The 20635-nt window shown below is 46.0% G+C and overlaps 1 protein-coding gene across 8 annotated transcripts; it reads left to right on the top strand.

The window, feature by feature from the left end:
• The first annotated feature begins 1234 nt into the window (after positions 1–1234).
• LOC118310956 (casein kinase I) lies at positions 1235–20350 on the top strand. Of its 8 annotated transcripts, none has more exons than XM_035634370.2 (13): positions 1237–1371; positions 7691–7788; positions 7942–8938; positions 9118–9187; positions 10119–10267; positions 10357–10591; positions 13024–13109; positions 13207–13291; positions 13492–13640; positions 14675–14755; positions 16802–16903; positions 18034–18140; positions 18275–20350. In XM_035634370.2, the coding sequence occupies exons 3-13, from the start codon at positions 8651–8653 to the stop codon at positions 18327–18329; spliced, it is 1407 nt and encodes a 468-aa protein (XP_035490263.2). In that variant the 5' UTR covers positions 1237–1371; positions 7691–7788; positions 7942–8650; the 3' UTR covers positions 18330–20350. The 8 variants fall into 8 exon arrangements, with proteins under 8 accessions (XP_035490267.2, XP_035490262.2, XP_035490269.2 ...); XM_035634371.2 differs by lacking the exon at positions 1237–1371 and adding an exon at positions 1632–1770; XM_035634374.2 differs by lacking the exon at positions 7691–7788 and having other exon boundaries at positions 1235–1371; positions 13495–13640.
• Positions 20351–20635: the final 285 nt, after the last annotated feature.

Genomic DNA, 20635 nt, shown 5'->3' with positions numbered 1-20635 from the left:
CTACTTCTACTTCAGATTGAATCGTTTACGTCCGAGCATGGCGCGTCACGTTAAATATCGCTGCCACAATGAATTGTGGGGTGTCTATATCGCCTTACTCTCACATAGGAAGCTCCAGTGTACCCTATGCTAAAGGAGATACGAAAGGAAGCATTGAAGCTCCTTTCCTGAACATTTAGAGAATCCGCACAAATCATATCATGGCTGCTGAGGAAATACTTCCGGGTCACTTCAAGATTTAGGAAACTTCCTAAGCCAATTTGACAATTCGACCGCACCCCAGATCTCCCACTAGCCCTCCCAAACCACTGTCTCATACCCTGGGATGGCAGAAACCAACTGGTGTCAATGTGCCTGAACCCTGTCCACTGATTCAACATCAAGGATGTGCATATATTAAGACACGTTGTCAAACTATGACTTGGACACAAGCCCCCTACAGGACAGGGGCTCGGGTTGAGGATAAATCGGGACCCGCTGCTTTAGAGGAGCACATTTCACAGTTGACATCCCCCCGTGGCTTGTGGGGCACCTGGTCATCTGAGGTCGTGGGGCAGGTCCCAACTTTGCCTGGTCAGTAATCCGCACTTGGTTCACACACTAGGTGGGGTAAGTGTTTGTCTCACTGAGTTCCACATGGGCATGTGAGTCCCGTGTTTTAGAGCGGGCCAGGTCAAGCAACAGCAGGAGGAAGCAGCACAGACTGTCCCCGTATCAGCTGATGTCTGTGGCTTCAAGACCTCACAACCAGGGGTGCCGCACTGAATTTCGTAAGCAGTCCCTGTGGGCCCCCACCACCCCTCACAGGAACCTAACAATGAGAGGGAGAAACATCAGAGAACCTCCACTATTTTTTGAAATCCATCGATTAATTTATGTTATGACAGTAATTACTTAGAAAACTAATTACAAACAAAAAAAACGTTGCGGTAGTCTGCAGCCCCCCCCCCCCCCGTGCTACGCCCGTGCTCACAACCCACTTCGTTCATTATGATGACATCAGTTAATGATGTAATTAAATAGATACTCTGAAAACACACAAAGTATAAAACACATGCACGTGCTTCCGAAAGTAAAGAGCCCCCTCCAGTGTGACACTCTCTCACGCACACTCGCGCAGACAGTTACGCGCACGGGAGATTTCCCTGTCCGTATTCCTCAACGCGGTTTGCGCCCGCCGCTTCCGTCTCCAGCGACTGCGTCGACTCGACTTACGCACGGTGCGTGGCGGCCGGCGGCGAGCGCGGCTGTTCCTCAGCTGGTTAGCCAAACATCCACAGGAGGAGAACGATGAGCGGGGGAACGAGACGAGGGGAAGCAGAAGAACTCCTCCCGGGCAGAAGAGACGCGACGCAGCTCCGGTCCGCGCGGGTACGTGAACCTCGCACACACCGGCCCGTCGCGCAAGCGAGCCGCGTTTGTGAACGACTGCGCGTATCGGCCGCGAATGTAGCACGTTAGCCAACATTGGCTAGCTAGCTAGCTGGCTGGCTGGCTGGCTAACATGCTAGTCAGGGTTAGCTCCTGGCGGGCTGCGTCTGGCTGCGACCACGGGGGCTAATGGACGCGAGCTGCGGGGACGAGTCGCCGCGTCACCTCGCCTCATTTACCGATGCGTGTTTCCCACCGGGCGACGCCGATGTTGACTCGACGAGGCGCACGTCGTCCGATCGCACCGAGGCCGAGTGCTCCCGGTCCGAACTGCTGTGGCCTAAGTGGAACTTCCTGCGGAGCCTCCCCCGACCGGCGGTCCGCCGTGCAAGTAACACGGTATCATGAGATGGCTTTTTGTTTTTTTTCAAAAATAGACCAGCGGCTCGCAGGTTGCGCGGTGATCGGATGGAGCCTGCGGTGGCGCCGTGTCGGCTCACGGCGAGCTCGAGCCGCTCCGCGATCTGAGACGGTGTCAACCGTCCGAGGGTCGCGGCCACAGCTCCGATCGTGGCCGCGTTTCACGGCGTGGATAGATCTCGGTCCAGGAGCGGGTGCGAGGTGGCGAGACGAGGCCGTGCCTCTCCTCGAAGCTCGCCAGGAACACCCCAGAGCCTCCGGGGAGCAGCTGCTCGATTGAGCACTGCACTCTGGGACCAGGTACACTGGAAGGTGCCAAGGATGCACCAACAGTCACCCACGAAGGAGATGTGTCTGCTGTGTCCACCACTGTCAATGATGGAGGGACAGCAGTGATGATCACACGCACACACACACACACACACTTGTATTGAACATCCACTGTGGAGTTGTCAAATCATGAAGAACACGTGGTACAGGGGGACAACACGATGACAACCGATCTGTCTGTTGTCCGTCTGAGCTCATCGCTCAGGAAATGTACAGGGGAAGGTTGTGTTGGTGGACGGCGCTGACACCTTGTTGTCGGGCGGCTGAGGGGGATGTTCTGCGAGTCTGTACTCACGCCGGACGGGACTCCCTTCAGTCGGCTGGACATTTTACAAATCAAGTCAGACGACGCAAGGCTCCCGTGCTGGGATAGAAACAACAGCTTATTAACGACACCCACCAAAGAGCGGAACTGTGACCGCCCACTTTTTTTTTACGGCCCTGGTTACGGAAGCTATGAGGTGAATCGTCACCAAAACATTATTGGAAAACAGGGGAAAAAAGGCAAAGGCACAAGACTGTAATTATTTTAAGAGCGAAGGAACTACTCCTTGCGAATGCATTTCCAACGACTTCAAACCGACAGTTTAGCTTCTTCTTGAATTCAACCATCATCATCTTCACTATAGTCTTAATACTGTTGATAAGAGTCTTGTGATGTGTTGCAGAGTATAACCGTCGTAGTTCATTGGGAGCAGCGGGGACCAGTAACTCATGCTGTGTTCACTGACATCTCGGAACTCAGAAAGTCATGGTTGGTGGTTACTCAGACTCGAGGAGGCGTTTGAGTGTCAACCTCTGACTCGCAGGTCTGTAATGTCGAGTTCTGACGTTTAACGGGGTGACGACCTGACGCCCGAGTGCAATGGAAGTTCGCGGGTGAAGTAAGCGTTTCTGTGGTAACAGCGAGCTCCACCAATCAGAGACGTTGATGTCACACTTTAGGATTGTGGGTAGTGTAGTGTTTTCAAAGACATCACGAATAAAACATCTTTTTCTTAAAACCAGGTTGATTTCATACGGACTTGTGGCTTCTACAGGTTCATGTTCCATCGTTTCACAACCTTGTGAGTCGACCTCGGATAGTTACCACATTATGGCTAATAATGCTGCCGGAATACCTTGAAAGTCGGGTTTATCGTTCCAGTATGATCTCGGAACCCGGAATCACGACAATTGAGTCGGAAATTGCAAATGGAACGCCCCTGCGAGTCAGAATTGCGAGACGAATCCTCTGGTGAACACACAAGTTGGGTCTGTTTTGTCGTGTAGTATCGAGGTCGGGCATGTTGCCTGTGGTGTGCTGCTGTCTAGTAGACACTGTTGTGTGTGAGCATGTCATTGTGTTAAGCTGGGGAACTTTCACTGCCCAGTTTGATGATGTAAACACTGCGGGCAAGGAGTCTGTGTTGGATTACAGCGTCGGTTTTACAAACACTGGCTCGACTTGTGGAAATTGTTATTTACGTGTGAGCTATTCTAGAAGACATTTCCCAATTTACAGTTGCAGTTATTTACAATTTTTAACAGGCAGAAGCCTCACAAAGTGAACATTTCCTAATGTCCAGTTTAGGTGGAACAAGTCAATTTTTACCTGAGTTGTGATCGAGATGAGAAAGACCCCAATCTTCTCATAGTTTGTGTGTGGGAGCGTTCGTCTGTCTCGCTCGGCCTCGTGTCGGCCTTCACCCGTCCTCACGTGTGGCCTGTGCAGCAGCATTGATTTCTCAATCTGATTGAGGCCTCGGTGGGAGGGAAACACAGTCTGACCTGCTTAATGGGCATGGAACTGAAGGCATGACTCTAACCTCAGTCGGGGGATTTATTATCAAATCAGATTGTAGCAGGTCTTGCAGTCTTGTGTAATATTTAGAAGAACGAATTCACCGTCATTGAAAATATTGTCCATAACTATGTGTTCATATTAGGGATGTCACGATACCAAAAATCTAGTAGTCAGTACCGATACCACCAAAAGAACACGATACTCGATACCAAATAATAACTGAATAACAATAACTCCTTTATTAAAAAATATTTTGAACATTAACAACAACAATAGTGGCATGAAGCCTTCAAATAATAAATAAAAAGATGTGCAATACTATGCAATCAACTTTACAGCTTTACTATTTTTAAACCTGGCCATTGGAAGTCATGGCTTTTAGATATAATAAATACATTTAAGCAATTCTTAATATGTCAAAAAAGAAAAACAGTGGGATATAGCCTTCAAGTATTTAAAGGATGTTTTTATTGTGCGCTAAAGGATGTATTTTTTTCATTGCTTCAGTTTTCCGCCAGACAGCCATTTAAGTTTGCACTTTTTTTTTCAAGCGTACTTCGGCCATGTATTTACTCCGCCAACTCGCGCCGGTGCAGTATTACTCTGCAAATCAGCTGTTCAGCTGCTACTGTGACGAGTTGGCGCAGTAATACCTGGCCGAAGTACGCTTGAAAAAAAAACCCCGGCTGTCTGGCGGCATACTAAAGAAGTGAAAAAAATAGATCCTTTAGCGTACAATTGAACGTGCAGTAAATACGTTTATTAGCTGCAGGTCGGTTGCACCTCAAATCTGGACAAACATTTTAGGAGCACGACTTTGATTTGGAGCAGTGTAGCTGCACTGTTGGTTTGTTGTGCTGCTATCGGACTCTGACAGTCTGCTGATCAAGCTCCTCCAGGTAAAGATCTTTAACATGCAGTTAGATGTGTTGCACTGATGCACTTTAGTTATTATATTTGCCCCTATTGCTACTTTGATTGACTTATTTTCCTTGAATCTGACTTGTAGATAGATAGATGGACTTTATTGATCCCAAACTGGTAAACTCCGGTGTTGTTGCAGCAGTTATCCGTTAAACAACCGTACAAAATAGAAAAGAGAAATACAAATATAAAAATATAAGAATGGCAAAACTACACAAGTATAAGGAATATAAATAATGTACATAATATTAGTGCAAGTGTGTAATCAGTTACCAAGTATAAGGAATATAAATAATATACATGATATTAGTGCAAGTGTGTAATCAGTTACCAGTAATGTGCATAAGAAGATGACATTCAGGTGAAAATGTGCTGGATTCGTGTTAAACATTGAGTCCAGAGTGTCTCTGTCAGACAGAGGTGAGGTGTTGTACAGTCTAATGGTTTGTGGCAGGAAATTTTTCCTATAAGAACCAGTATTGATAAGCAGAATCATAATCGATAAAATTCAAATGATACCCATCCCTAGGACAGAGACAGCGAGAGGAAGGTAGATTTAACAAGCTCAAGTTAAGATTGATAGATTTTACAGTTTCTACAGTGGACACTTTCTACAGTGTCCTCCATCCTTCTCCCCAGGTCCTCCATCCTTCTCCCCCAATCCTCCATCCTTCTCCATCCTTCTCCCCAGGTCCTCCATCCTTCTCCCCCTGTCCTCCATCCTTCTCCCCCGGTCCTCTATCATTCTCCCCATGCAACCATTTGGTCGCAGTCTGGAGCTCTGGCATTGTTCGTCAGATCCACGTGTTTCTCCAGGCATCACACCCTGGCTGGACAACAAGTTTATGGGGGCGGTGCGTTTTACTGGGTCAGTTTAACCAAAGCACAACCACGCAGAACAAAAGTGACCCACCATGAGAAGATCTGTATATCAAGCTTAGCTCCCTGAAAGACGGAACAGAAGCTTCACCACGGCTACAGAATTAGCTAAATAAAGAACGCAAGACTCCACTTAGCAAACGTCCTATCCAAGGTAGACCGTCATGTTTTGGACGAGGAGCAGTTTGTGAACCACTTCTCAGCAGTGGAAATGAGGCCAAATGCTGCAGTGGGCTGAGAATCACATTAAGTCCCATCAATACAAATTTGACATTTCCGTCTGGAACTGACTGGAACTCTCCACAGTTACCTGAGCTCAACCTTGTTGAAGATTTATGGGACACCTGAAGACTTAGAAAGCTGAGCGTTCCGTGACATCACAAAAGGCTCTGCGGAACGTTGTTGGATCGTGCTGGGATTACAAATGTGTAGCTCATATGCCTGCTGTCATTAAAGCCAAAGGGGAAAATACTGTAGCAAATACTCGGATACATTATTCAAAACAAATGTAAAATACAAAAATATTTCAAGCTGTTGCCTCAGACCTTTGAACCACGCTGTAGATTTGAAATCTATAACTTCAAGTACAGTATGATTCGGTGTAATACAACAATACTTTGCTCAGGCATTGAACGTCTTCGAAAATTATTTTAATCATATATAGGCCTGTGTGTGCGTGCGTGCACGCGAGCGAGCGAGGCAATTTCTCATTTTAATTTTCTTCAGCTGAAGATGAGTCTGTGTTGTATCAATGCACTGTAAACATCATTCATGATCCTGTCCATGGGGGGGTTAGAAGATCGGTGATAGGCTGGGCACTCGAGAGAGGTGACCAATCAACGGAGGGGAGCATCAGTCATGATGCCGCCTCCAAAGTCTCAAAACTCAATTTGTCGAGCGAGCGCGTCTGACAGTGTTGAGCTCAATGAAGCAAGTGGAACTCGTAGGGGGTGGGTCTCGCTCACGAGTATGTTCTATGCGCGCGGTGTTGATCTGCTCTCTTGTATTGGAACAAATGATCAGGCGGAGGTTTGTGCTCAGTAAACAGGATCCCGATCAGTTTAAAAAATGCCTTGTTCGTCCCCGATACCGACCGCTGAGATCAGATTGGGACATCCTTAATTGGCGATCAACCCCAAAGTATTCAATCTACCCATCACCACGTAGAAGTAACTATCTTACCTTTCTCATCTTCTCTATCTGAATTGCAAACTTTCTTCCCAATTTTGAAATGTACTGTCAAGAGTCTCCAGACTAACCAGCCTGTGGACTGATCTGTTTCCACCATTACAAACATAAACCTGCGTCACATACAAGTTCACATAGTGGTCATGTGAATGGCACCATATCCTGACCGCCTTGCTGCTTTTGTCTTATTTTTCCGATGCGATAATGCGTCAGTCAGTGATGACTTTGTTTCAACATACAGGTGACTGTGGTTGTACCGACCTGAATGAAACACTGCACGTTCCTTCCGATGCCTCCTTTTAAGATGGTTGAACAGATTTGTGGTCGTATGTCCAGAGGTGCAGACTTTTGCACAACACATTTTAAAGATAACTTCTCTGACTGTGCAGAGCGTTTAGCTCACGTTGAATCGTTTTTCAAATACATCACGCATTAAAGAGCCAATGATAAAGTTGTGATACCATCGGCTACATCTAGTAGCCAATCATTCCGTTGGTTTGTAGCCTGACTCACCGCATTTACACTGTGGGTCTTTCTCCTCCCCTTTGACTGTCTTTATAACCAACACGCAAAAGTGTTAAATATTTCATGAAGAATTGCATCAAGCAATCGTACAGCCAACCTGCATCCTTCACTGGTTAAATTTTTGGCAGCACCACCTCCCCATTTGCAGATGTTCCACCAAAACAAATTCCCCCAAACTCTATTTTGCTGGGGCACTTTCACTGGGCTTTGCCCCGTCAAAGATAACTGTGATTGGTCTAAAGAAAAAATCTTTCCCACTTATGGCAGAATGATGATGGGAGTAGCCGAACCACTCTCCAGCGCTGACACTGCTGTGGCTTGTGAACGCACTGTGGCTCTATGGTATTAGTGCAGACTGAGCACAGGTGAGACATTACTAACATGTCACAATGTCAACGATTTGCTTGAAAAGTAGATCATGGACATAAAATCATCAGTTCACCCACGCCTACCCAAACGTTAGATATGAAAATATGGTTGAAATTGAATGTCATGTTTGTTTTCTGTCTGTCTTTCAGGTGTGACGTTGAAACCTCAGCGTTTGTCTCGCCTGCTCTTCTATCTGACCAAGCAGTTATGTGACGGATTCATCAGCATCCCTGTGACATTGAAGTCAAGACGTCCAGACCTATGGCAGTAGATTACACAACACCATTATTTGGCCATAACATATAAAAAGGAGAGTTGACTTGTCTGTGTCTGGTTGGGTGTATGGATGTTGTGCTGACAACAGGCTCTTGTCATGGTGGCCTGGTATATCTGAGCCTGAAGCTAGTGTAGCTTCTCGCTGTCATATAGAATGTTAGCGTATGGCTAGCTACGTATGGTAATAGTTAGGGCCATTGTCCTCCTCCCCTTGATTGGCATTTCTGGCCCCTACAAGGGGGTATAAACTTGTTGGTAGTGGTACCCCCTTACCCCATCATCTAATTTCTTTTTCATTCAGCCATCCATCCATCCCAACGATCACCAGGTTTTGCTCCATCTTTCACTCTCTTCAACCCTCATCCCTTTTGTGTAGTACTGAGCAAACATCTGTGTTATCCACTTCTTACCTTTTGAATTCATCTCACATCTGTCAAACCCCAACCCCAGTGCGACTCACAGTCCGGCCCAGGGTACACCATCCTAAAATTTGACATTCAAGCCGCTAGGCAGTTGTTTTGGTGTTTTTTTTGGTTGCATGGAATCGGCTTAACCGTGGAGAGGCCAGGCTATCACAAACTGATGGACTTTGACAAGCGAGGAGTTGGGGGAGGAGGGGGCGGCGGTGGGGGAGGAGGAGGGGGGGGCGGCGGTGGAGCTGGAGGGAAGGCGGAGACTGAGGAGGGGAAGAGGATGTCTGGGAAGACGGGCAGTCGATCGGGGCACGGTGGTCGGGGGGCTGGCTCCAACTCCGGTGTCCTGATGGTCGGACCAAACTTCCGGGTTGGAAAGAAGATCGGCTGTGGGAACTTTGGAGAGCTGCGACTGGGAAAGAACCTGTACACCAATGAATATGTGGCTATAAAACTGGTAAAAATCCTTCCTCTGTATATTATAGGACAGCACTTAATATTGTAAATGACTGAATTGAACTTGCATATATATCATTTATTTGATTTTTTTAAATATGAAAGAGGCGTACTAAGGATTTCATTGTGAATTTTGACCTGTCTCTATGAAATGATAAAGAACATAATGGTCCCTTGCAGGAGCCAATCAAGTCGCGGGCGCCACAGCTGCACCTCGAATATCGCTTCTACAAGCAGCTGGGAAGTTCAGGTGAGAACCGCTGAGTCTTCAGTTATGTTTCCTACTGTGTGGTTGAATCATGAGACCATTATTTAGAAAGAAGTTATCCTTGTGCAGCTCATACACTAATGCAATCTGTCAAACATGCAAATACATACAATACAATGGAGTTGTGAAGAAAAGTGCTATGTTATCCTTTTCATTCAGTTAACACGACCAAGCTTCAAACCAAACCACGTACGAGTATTGCAGAAACCATGCAAACGTATTCAAGCAACCTCTTGTGAACCAACTTAGTTAGAAAACCAACTTTTACTTGAACTCTGACTCCACATGGACTTTTGCCTTTCACCTGGACTGACTTGACTCCCCAGGCCCAAAGATAAAAACAAATTCTCTTCAATTCCACATTTCATGATATACTTTGAGTTCACCTGACTGAGGAGGAGAATTGGTTGCACGTGGCAGTTTGGACACATTTAGACATAAAGAAAACCCATGGTACCATGTAAAACATTCATCTCCTCAAGGCTCATCTGATCAGTTTGGTTTGGAAAGTTATAAATGAAATAGACAGTTGGATGAGATGATCTTGGCCTGTAGCTGCTGTCAGACATTCACCTGAGTCTGAACGTTTTACAGAACTTCTCAGGAAGGGCTCTGTTAGAGAATGCAAATGTTGCTTCGGACATTGTCCAGAACTTTTCATGAGAATACATTAAGAGCGAGTGGGCGTCAGTGATTGTGACAAAAACACTATCATCATGTCTTGCTGCTCTGCCCAGAAGCCACAGAAAGTCCGGAGATCTTCCTGCTGTTGCCAACGCGTCCGACTCGGAAAATCTCCTGTTGCGTTCGTTATGTGAACCACAAACTCCAGAGAACGTCATGTCTGAAACTAGCTTCAGTCTATCATTCGTATGTATATACATCACTGTACCTGTCCCCTCTCTCCATCCAGAGGGTGTCCCCCAGGTGTTTTACTTTGGACCTTGTGGTAAATATAATGCTATGGTTCTGGAGCTCCTGGGACCCAGCTTAGAGGACCTGTTTGACCTCTGTGACCGGACCTTCTCTCTGAAGACTGTACTCATGATAGCCATACAACTGGTAAGACACATACATATTGTCATAGGAATTTCACAAGTGTTCTGCATCGTTTTCAATGTGTTGTTTTTCGACTCTGTCCTGGCCCTCAGATAACCCGCATGGAGTTTGTCCACACCAGGAGCCTAATCTACCGAGATGTGAAGCCAGAGAACTTCCTGGTCGGCCGACCCGGCTCCAAACGGCAACACACCATCCACATCATTGACTTTGGCCTGGCGAAAGAATACATCGACCCAGAGACCAAGAAACACATCCCGTACAGAGAACACAAGAGTCTCACTGGCACCGCGAGATACATGAGCATCAATACACATCTTGGGAAAGGTGAGCTGATCCCTGGTGTCACACATGTAGTTTGGTCCACTCTGACCCACATCATAGATCTTAAAGGCCTCAGAAGAGCTGAAGAAAATTACAATCTGAACTACAGCCTGTATTCTAAAGCGCAAACATTTTCCCAAACTTTTCCTGCCAGCCCCCTAATAACATTACTGAGTGAGCCCAATGTGAGAAAACAGCAGGAAAATCGATGACCGTAAACGTAAAGCACCGCCCCGTCTTACGTCCTGCCTCCTGCATGCTCGACCCAGAGGCCACAGGATGCTCCGGAAATGTTCCTCAGACTATTCGTCACGTGTGAAAGGGAAATTCTTCGTTTCTGAAAACAGCTTTGTGTTGGAACATCAGTCATGTTTAAAACTAGCATTTAAAAATGAAACATGCAGACGTTGGATTTAACTGCAAGAAGTATCCATCACCTGTGTCCAGATATCTACACTGCAGCCAGTGATTTAAACGTGCTTGGCAAACAAGCCGTTTGGTAGCTTTGAAGGCAGAAGTTGCCCTGAATAACTTTGGGTTTGGCTCAGTTGAACTCACAAAACGTCAGATTCTTACTGCTGTTCTGTGAGGCACACACTCAAAATGTCTGAGTAAATCAGCTTAATTGATGAATTGAGGTTACACAGGAGGCATTTCAGTTGTCTCATATTATACTATTTTTAAAAAAAAAATTAATTTGACAGGACAGCTAGGTGAGAGAGGGGGGAAGACATGCAGGATCATCACAGGTCGGATACGAACCCTGGACCTCTGCGTCGAGGCATAAACCTCGAAGTATAAGTGTGCCTGCCCTATCCACTGAGCCACCCCGGCCACATATAATACTATATTTTAATCAACACAGGCTGTTTAAAAGCTTGTGATGCACTTGCACTACTAACTTAAAATAGAAGCTTGCAGTCTATTTTCTTCTGTCTCTCATCCAGACGGACAGTGACTGTGTCCTGGGGTCTGAAGCTGCTGCTGCTCTGCTACAGTAACATGCTGTGTAGACAGTGTGTAAACTGCATTTAGAGGCTAAATCCAAATGGAAAGCGTTCTGCACTGTGCCTGCCAAAACAAAAACCAAATTTACCACGACATCCTCTATCTGCTGCTGTTTGATTACCCGTGGTGGACAGCAACAAGGTCCATTTATTCAAGTACAGTTTTTGAGTATTTGTACTTTAGTCTTTTTGGAAACTTTTTACTTTAACTCTGCTACATTTGAAAGTCAAATATTGTCCTTTTGACTCCACTACATTCCTACGAATGACCTCATTACTCGTTACATTTGCGTTGAAGTCAGTTTTTTTTTCCTTCACAAAATGCAAAACTCCATAAACTGTGTTGAAGTGGTGTTGCCGTATCTCTACCTCGCGCATGCGCTACTCCGACGGGCAGCTGGTCCGCAGAGACAGGAGCCGGAGGGATGACGTCATCAGCAGGTGGTTGTAGGTTCGCAATGCGATCGTATAAGTTAAGTCATGGCTACGGCAGCCTTTGGAGACAACGCTCCCCCCCCCCCCCCCAAGTCATCCATGGCCATACCTTCGTTCTATATTGGAAAGTTATATCTACAGCAATTCCATTGTTTGAGGTGGGATTTTTATTATAAATTTAAGTCATTGAGTTGTTTAAACGACCGTGACAGTATACAATGTGTTGAGATTAGGAAGAAAAAGATCCTTTGAATACTTAAAGCTACAGTGTGTAATATTTAGAAGAACTTATTCACAGAAATTGAATATATTGTCCATAACTCTGTGTTCATATATGTATAATGAGTTAGATATAGTAACATGAGGTGGACCCCAACCTCCGTGTGAGTCTCCATGATTCTACGTCATGTTGAATATGTTTGTTGGACTAAACGGTTCAGGATACGTCGTGTTCGCGTTCAATTTTCAGACTCTACCTGAAAAGGAATCAGTGGTGCGCCGCCATAAGTTGTCCCCTGTTGGTTGCGGTTTGCAACTTAACCACCAGATGCCGCCAGAAAAGTACAAAAATTACACACTGGGGCTTTAAATATTTTTAAAAGCAAGTACTCCTGTACTTAAACTCAAGTACTAATTTGACTCAGCAACTTTCACTTTTATTGGAGTAACATTTGACCAGGAGTATCTATTCCCCTCCTAGTAAGTAATGGAGTTGTAATGGAGTTGTGTACTTTGTCCACCACTGTTGATTACCAACTAATTCAATAAATCTGATCTACTTTGATCAGGACAGTGTGTACGTAGTGCGTTGAGGAAGTTCCTGAAATACTTCAGTGGCCAGTCTGATGGAAAACGGCATGAGACCATAGCAAATATATTTATCCTCTTATTGGCAGCAGTGGTATTGTAAGTGTAAGTGTGGTTGGTGTCAGAGGTGATGAAGTCAACAACCAACCAGTGAAGCCTCTGTGCTTGTTTTCTGTGTTGTTTCAGAGCAAAGCAGGCGGGACGACCTGGAGGCTCTGGGCCACATGTTTATGTACTTCCTGCGAGGCAGTCTACCCTGGCAGGGACTCAAGGTGAGGACACCATGTAGGGAGCTCACTGCTCCAGTCAACTGTCTCTCTTTTCCCTGCTTCACATCCATCCGTCACCTGTTGTCTCTCTCCTCACCAGGCTGACACTCTGAAGGAGCGTTACCAGAAGATCGGGGACACGAAGAGAGACACACCAATAGAGGTCCTGTGTGAGAGTTTCCCAGGTTCGTAGACATACTTTCACCAACATAAGCTGTTTCTGTGTAGCTGAGCCAGGTTATGTTGATCAGATCTTTTGTCTCTGTATGAATCTCCGTGCGTGTGGGCGTGCGCGCGTGTGTGTGCGCCTGTGTGTGTGTGTGCGCCTGTGTGTGCGCCTGTGTGTGCGCCTGTGTGTGTGTGTGCGCCTGTGTGTGTGTAACAGAAGAGATGGCCACCTACCTGCGGTACGTGCGCCGGCTGGACTTCTTCGAGAAACCGGACTACGACTACCTGAGGAAACTCTTCACGGACCTGTTTGACAGAAACGGATACATCTTTGACTACCAGTACGACTGGACTGGGAAGGCACTGGTTAGTGTGGAAAAGTTTGTTGTACAGCGCGCGCACACAGTGAGCTGTGAGAGTGTGAGGCAGCGTTAACACTGACAGCTCAGTGACACAACACACACAACATTCAATGATCATATCTGATATTCAGCTGGGAAACTTAAAGACCCTCTCCAGTCACCTTTTAAAGTATATAATATAATATATTGTGTTTAACATTGTTTACCCCCCCAGTTTAAAACTATGAATATTCATGATATGCAAATGAAACAGGCCCCGCCCACCACAGCTGCTTGCACTAGGTTTAACAAGATGAAGAACTTTCACCAACTGCTAACGCTAACTGTCCACTGACACACCTGCCGTCCTCTCATGATGTGCTGCCTCTGCTGCACAGGAAGTTTCCGGTTTCTTTGCCTACATTTGCATATTGGACAGCGATTGGTTTTCTGTATTTGTGACGCACAAAATCTAGCATGAACAGGATTCGTTTGAATTTCAAATAGCAGAGAAGTGACACAGAAATCTCCTCCTCCAGGAGAGGAATGTGGAAACACCAGATAAATGTCGACTATAGTCAATGTCAGACATGTTAGAGGACAGGAACAGAAGAACAACACTTTGTTGAGTGAAGGGGGTCTTTAAAATGCCAAGACTTCAAAATGGAGTTTGGCGTGTTTGTCACAGTGACAGCACTTCTGGTTTGGGAAGTGGGGAATATACCTGTTAGCGGTGAATCAGTTCAGTGAGTGGGACGAGCTCCAGTCAAGTGAGTAATGGGCTGTGATTGTGCATGAAACTCAGTGTCCGGCGTAATGATCCACTTGTAGCCGCAGGGGTCGCTGCTGAGCAGGTTCAAATGATGAGCTTTGAGTTCAGTGGTGAGACATTTGAATAGTTCACACTGCTACACCGTTTAGTGTCACCTGTTGCGTTCAAGTGTCTACAATTGTTGTAACGGGGTGTCTTAGTATAAACATCACATAACGGTTCAGGTCCACACAAGTGTGTATTTCCTGTCTCTGACCCCATGTTGACCTCATGTTCTGTGTGTCCAGCCCACTCCCATTGGTCCGGTGGCCAGTGACACCCCACTTCAGACGAGCAACCGAGAGAAGGCACCGCAGACCAAAAACCAGGTACTCCAACTCACTCTGGATGAATATGATACATATATTTTACATTCAGTATTCAGCCACACACACGTGATTGGTTCTCGGGTCTGATTTAGTACATGTCAAACGTGCACACACCGGGGGCACGAGGCAGCGCTGCCTCTCATCTCCCTCTCGCTCGTCATTACACGGCTAACTTACTTTGTTGGTTTCTCTTCCAGTCACAACTAGAAATAGAAGTAAGCTTGCAAACAGCGCTGAATCAAGTCCAAACTAAGGGTTAAAACTCCAACAGCTTTTCGCATTACCTCAAAGCTGCAGTTCCCTGTGTGGGTATAGAAGTTCCTGCGTGGCCTCTTCACAGAGGATGTCAGTACACTCGACTGGACTCTGGGTGTAGACCCACCTCTGGGCAGGGGCGGTAACGTTACCTACAGATCTGCATCACAGCCTAGATTGTGGAGTCAGTCCTACAACTACGTGTTGGGTAGAGCGGATGAGTGTAGTTAAAGTTTCTACCTTATGCAGAGTTCACACCACATGATTTTAAGACTGATGTCTTCGATCCGCTCGCCGACAAATCCTGTAGCTGCTGCATATCAAGAGGAAAATCAGCCTGAAAGCGGGGCTTGCAAATTGCCACTCGGTCGGCGTGTGTGTGAACCGGCAACGACGCGATCAAAGTGACTCACCGAGGCCTCGCCGATGTTTTTCAGATATCTAGCAAGATAAATATCTGGACGGGTCTTTGAACCGTCTCCTGTAGTGAGCTGTGATGTGACAGGCAGTGAGTTGTCGACCTGGAAACCAACAACACGACGACACTCTTCACACATTCTGGAAAAATCATCGAGCAGACTATTCCCTGGGCTTTTTTCTGTTGTTTTGTGCGTTTTCATTGATGATGAGCGTAACTCCACGTACTTTGGAGACATTTCTCCTGGTGAAGGTTCGTGTAGTGTGTGACCCCATCACAGATGAGTCACGTAGTGGGAACGACTGACAGCACGGTGTGTAGTGTGAACGGTACAGTGATCTGACCACTCTGAAAATCGTGCAGCGAGTCCGAGGGCCTAACTGATGCACGTACAATTACACCCGAGCCCCTTTATTACAATAAGTGAATGAATCTGGTTACAGTGACACAGACATTGATGTTGATCAGCGCTGGAATCTTCATTATTGCATATTCGACCATGAGACGGGAAAATGTGTTTTTTAAGCGCTGTGCGTTTATAAGAATCATAAATGTGGATTTCATTTTAATTCATCAAAATTAGATACTGCGAAGAAATCTTGACAACACAAGTCCACATAAACATTCACAAATAGACTTGTACTGTTCATGATGTTTGCACTGTGTATTCTGTCTGCTGTATTCTGGATCATATTTGAATATTAGTTACACTTCCACTGTACAGCCGAGGCCTGTGCGTGTATCAGGACTCTGTTGTACAACTTGTTCATGTCGTGAAGTGACTGCTGGGACTGAGTCTTCACTCATCATACAGTACCACCGACCCCTACTGTACTTATACATCCACAAGGAGGCTCCAGTCGTGAGGCTTCACTGCAGCTTTAATCCCAGAAGCATGTGTGAGGTCGAGGGAGTGCGACTTTTCTTCTGGACCAAATTGTCCAATGTTGCTTTTCTTTGGTTTCATGCGTGTGTTGTTGGTGGGAGTATATCCAGTCGCCATGGGCTACTTCTGATTGATGAGGATGACTGTCACACGAGGAGGACGGCATGAATATGTAAAACCATTTACAGCAAAGTATAAACCCTGATCCTCTGTATAATGTATTCTAAATCGCAGCCTTTTACGATTTGCAAATCACAATTTGGATTAGAAAAACGATTAATCGTTCACCCCTAGTGCTCGTCCTCCACCAAATACTGACTCTGAACTCACTATTTCTATTTTCTTTTTCCTCTTTTACCTCATTCTTTTCTTTCCTCGCCGTGCTGCTCCTCTTCTCCACCTGCTCCTCCTCCCACTTCCTATCTCTCTCTTTTCCACCTCCCACCCCTTTTTGTTCCTCCTGCGATTGGCCTCCCGTCTCCTCTAGTCTCCAGAGGGGAAAGGCAGTGAGTCCCAGCCCACTCCAGTGACCAATCGAGAGCTGCTGGGCTCCCATCTCACTGCTGATAGGCTGGGCGGGTCCGTCCAGGTACTGAGAGGAAGGGTTAGCTCTGCTGGCTTCCTGTCTGTCTGCCTACCTGTCTATCTGTCTGCCTGCATGACCTCCTCTGTCTGCAGCAGGGCTGACCTCGGGTCTGGTTCCTCACAACCTCGGCCCTTCCCTAACATGGAAGTGTTGAAATAGAAATTCCAGATTAAAACCTTTGCTTGTTCAGGTTTTTGTCGCTTTTTGTTTTTTTCATTTATGCATTTTTTTGGATAGGGAATGTTTACACTATTCTTCAAACTATCACAGTATTTTTCAACACAATACTAATATTAGGGTCTGGAGGGGATCAGAAGGGGGAGGCCTGGCTTCTAGAGACAGGGCAGAGATTCTGGAGACCAGCGGATGTTTGTAGAGGAAGATGGGTTTGCAGGACATTGTTATGTGAATTCATTTTGTGAGGTAAAATCAACAAAGCATCACAAATGCTGTCAGGCAGGAACCAGAGGGGCTGCTGTTTTGCATGGCAACAGGCTGGAGGCGTGAAGCTGCACTGGACATCATGGATCTGGTTCCATTTCCAAAACACTCGAAGGAATAGAACCTTTCAAAAATTTCGAGTCATGTTCAAAGTGTTCTCAGACTCAGCTGCTTTAGTGTGTGAATCTTTTAAATATGCTCCCAACAAGCCTACGTCCACACTAACATGGTGTCGCTTCAGAAACTTTACTTTGGCAGCTTTTACGCCTGGCATCCACAATATTCAATAGTTTTCCATCTCTGAAGACGCTGCAGGTCCCATTACAGTGTGAAAACTCCGGGGTTGTGTTTTTTAGTCTGGATGGACAGAAACAGAGACGCCCACGTTCTATTACTGATTGATTCTCATCAATTGCTAAAACTTATTTCAGTAACAGTTCCATCTCGTCATCGCTCCAAGAAAATAAAACCCTGCTCTTACTTTTCACCATTGTTGTTTTGTTCATTGTATTTTCTGTATGTGAACGACAAGCTGGAGAGTTGACAAATCTGCTGGACGGAGACGGTTTCAAAGTGAAGCGTGTTAGTGTGGACGGAGACGGTTCCTAAGTGAGGCCTGTTAGTGTGGACGGAGCCTTAGATGTTCCCGGAACAACCTGTACTCACGCCTCTTCTCCCTCTGTTGTCTCCAGGTCATGAGCTCAACCAATGGGGAGCTGAACACGGACGACCCCACTGCAGGACACTCAAATGCACCGATCACAGCCACCGCAGAGGTGGAAGTAGCTGATGATACCAAGTAAGGACACAGAAACACGTGAATGTAGTAACATGTGATGAGAATGTCCTGCAACTCTATAACTGTTATGTGTGTGTGTTAATGAAAACTTGACCTGGTGTGTGTGTGTTAATGAAAACCTCCGTGTGCTGCAGGTGCTGCTGTTTCTTCAAGAGGAGGAAGAGGAAAGCTCTCCAGAGACACAAATGAAACGGAGAGACGAGAGAGAGACCCCCGCTCTCTTTTTCACTCTTTCTTTCTCTTCCTCTCGGTCTGTGATCCTCTTCATTGAACCCCGCCCCCTCCTCCTCCTCCTCCTCTCCTGATGGGGGTCCTGCAGTCTGCCGTGGGTCGGCGTTGACCGGTCGGATCAGCAGGAAATGTTTGTTAAGCTGATCTCCTGGACTAACTGACCAGACAGTAACATGAGTTTGCTGTTGCACCCCGAGCTTTAAATGTGGACTCTTCATGTATTTATGGTCACAAAGTGAACTGAAACTGGATCGACACACACTGATGTGACCACACATGAACAGCTGATGGACTGTGAATGGGTGGCGGAGTGGGTTCAGCTCTTTTCCTGACAGACTCTCCACCTCTCTATTTTTTTTGAGTTTAGTTTTTTCTTCCTTGCTGACTGGTTCAGAGGAGAGACGTGTGTTTCTGAGGAGGCGCAGAGGAGACGTCGACAAGGGGACGGGACTGTCGGACCACACACACACACACACGTAGAAACACACTGCACACCGTCTTGAGCTCATCGTTAAGAGACTTCACAGACAAAATGTTGCAGCTCTCGCACATAGTTGATAAAGTTTTATATTCCCTGGGGTCAAAGGAAGTCCACAGCGAGCGGCTCGGGCTCAGTGTTCTCATCAGACCTCGGAGGAAAGCCTCACGACCACCAGATTCAGAAATTTAAAAAGATGTTTATGTAAAAACTTTTTTTTTTTCGGTTTTAATTTTTAACAAAAAAATGAATCCTGTTTATTTTTCTGTCTGATTTGTTCAAAAAGTTTGTTTTGTAGCTTCTAGTGTGTTCCTCGAAAAATGTAATTTTTTTAATAACCTGTATTTTTAATTTTCTGATGTTTTTTGTTTTTTTCTCCCTCTTTCTCTTTGGGTTCGAGGATGGAAAGTCAGATAACTCCATTAAAAAAAACAACCAAACAAAATCAAAACTGATTATTATTAAGGGGGTCATTAACAATATTATTTGAAGTTAGAGATATTTTTGCCCATCAGTCAGCACGACACGGAAGGTCCAAACACAGGCAGGTTCATATGAGGACTAACCACTACAGCCAAGATACGTCTCTGTGAAGGAGGCGTCATCGTAGAGAAGATCCTCAGCAGCCTGTTAACGGCCACCCAGAGCTCCAGTGTGAGCAATTAAGTAACTAATAATTAATTGATTGGATGAGCCCTTACCCCCGGTGAAGGAGTTCAAGTACCTCGGGTCTTGCTTGCGAGTGAGGGGACAACGAAGCCGGAGAATCGGAGCAGCGGGGGCTGGTAATGCACCAGTCAATCTTAGTTCCTACCCTCACCTGTGCTCACAAAGGATGGGTCATGACCGAAAGAACTAGATTGCGGGTACAAGCGGCTGAAGTGGGTTTTCGCAGCTGGTTCGGGCATCTGGTCAGGATGCTCCCCCCCTGGAACCCCTCCCAGACGCGTCGGGCTGGGAGGAGGCCTCGGGAAGACCCAGGACCCCCAGTCAGAGCTGGGTAATGTGGGACGTTTGGGGCCCCCTGCTGGAGCTGCTGCCCCCGCGACAGGACCCCGGATAAGCAGGACAAGAACATTTCATAACATTCAACTCTTATTGATTGACTAATCGGTTGATGGTCAGATAAACAGTTGAATGAATTCAAAGTGAGATTAAACAGAAACCAGCAGATTGCCAAGACAAATAAAAAAAAAAAGCTGACATGCAAAGTAGCAGTAAACACTGAAGTGTAGCTGAGGGAAACATTGTAGAAGACACACTGCACCTGATGGGCCAACCAGCTGACGTCGTCATCCCTGGAGTCTTCTTGACCTTTTAAAATGATCTTTTAAGGATCACAAATTGTGCATATACAAGTGTTCTATAGGATTGACGGGGATGACGGGGAACCTTCAACCTCTGGGTTAGTGGACGACTGACTCCGCCTCTTGAGCCACAGCCGCCCTGTTGGTACTAGTACTGAATTGTAAATTGTGACCATTTTCACACAATGATGTCAGATTTGTTTGTTTTTTTCTCATGGCCCTCACACTCTCCCGTACTGTGTAACTACAGTCAACATGGCTCTGACATGGCATGCTGTGAACAACTGTGCACTTCCTGCCAACATTGCTCATGTGATCTCATGACAGGCTGCCTTTTTTTTTTTCTTTCTTTCATAACTTCATTGTGTACCTATCAAAACAGGCTTATACATTCTTTTCACTTCGATATGTGGTACAAAAAGACGAATGAGCAAATATAAGAAATAGAATAGTTGACAAAACATACGAGCAGAAAGAAA

This window comes from Scophthalmus maximus, chromosome 5 (assembly GCF_022379125.1).
Source record: "Scophthalmus maximus strain ysfricsl-2021 chromosome 5, ASM2237912v1, whole genome shotgun sequence".
Classification (NCBI taxonomy): Eukaryota; Metazoa; Chordata; class Actinopteri; order Pleuronectiformes; family Scophthalmidae; genus Scophthalmus; species Scophthalmus maximus.
The sequence above is the reverse complement of the archived record's forward strand: the minus strand, read 5'-3'. Positions and strand labels throughout refer to the sequence as shown.

Bases quoted from the DNA above. Each gene is read 5' to 3' on its own strand.
- LOC118310956 (XM_035634369.2), top strand. From the start codon at position 8,651: ATGGACTTTGACAAGCGAGGAGTTGGGGGAGGAGGGGGCGGCGGTGGG. The intron at 10,592-13,023 runs GTGAGCTGATCC...GTGTTGTTTCAG, and splicing joins CAATACACATCTTGGGAAAG to AGCAAAGCAGGCGGGACGAC. The intron at 14,756-16,801 runs GTACTCCAACTC...CGTCTCCTCTAG, and splicing joins CACCGCAGACCAAAAACCAG to TCTCCAGAGGGGAAAGGCAG.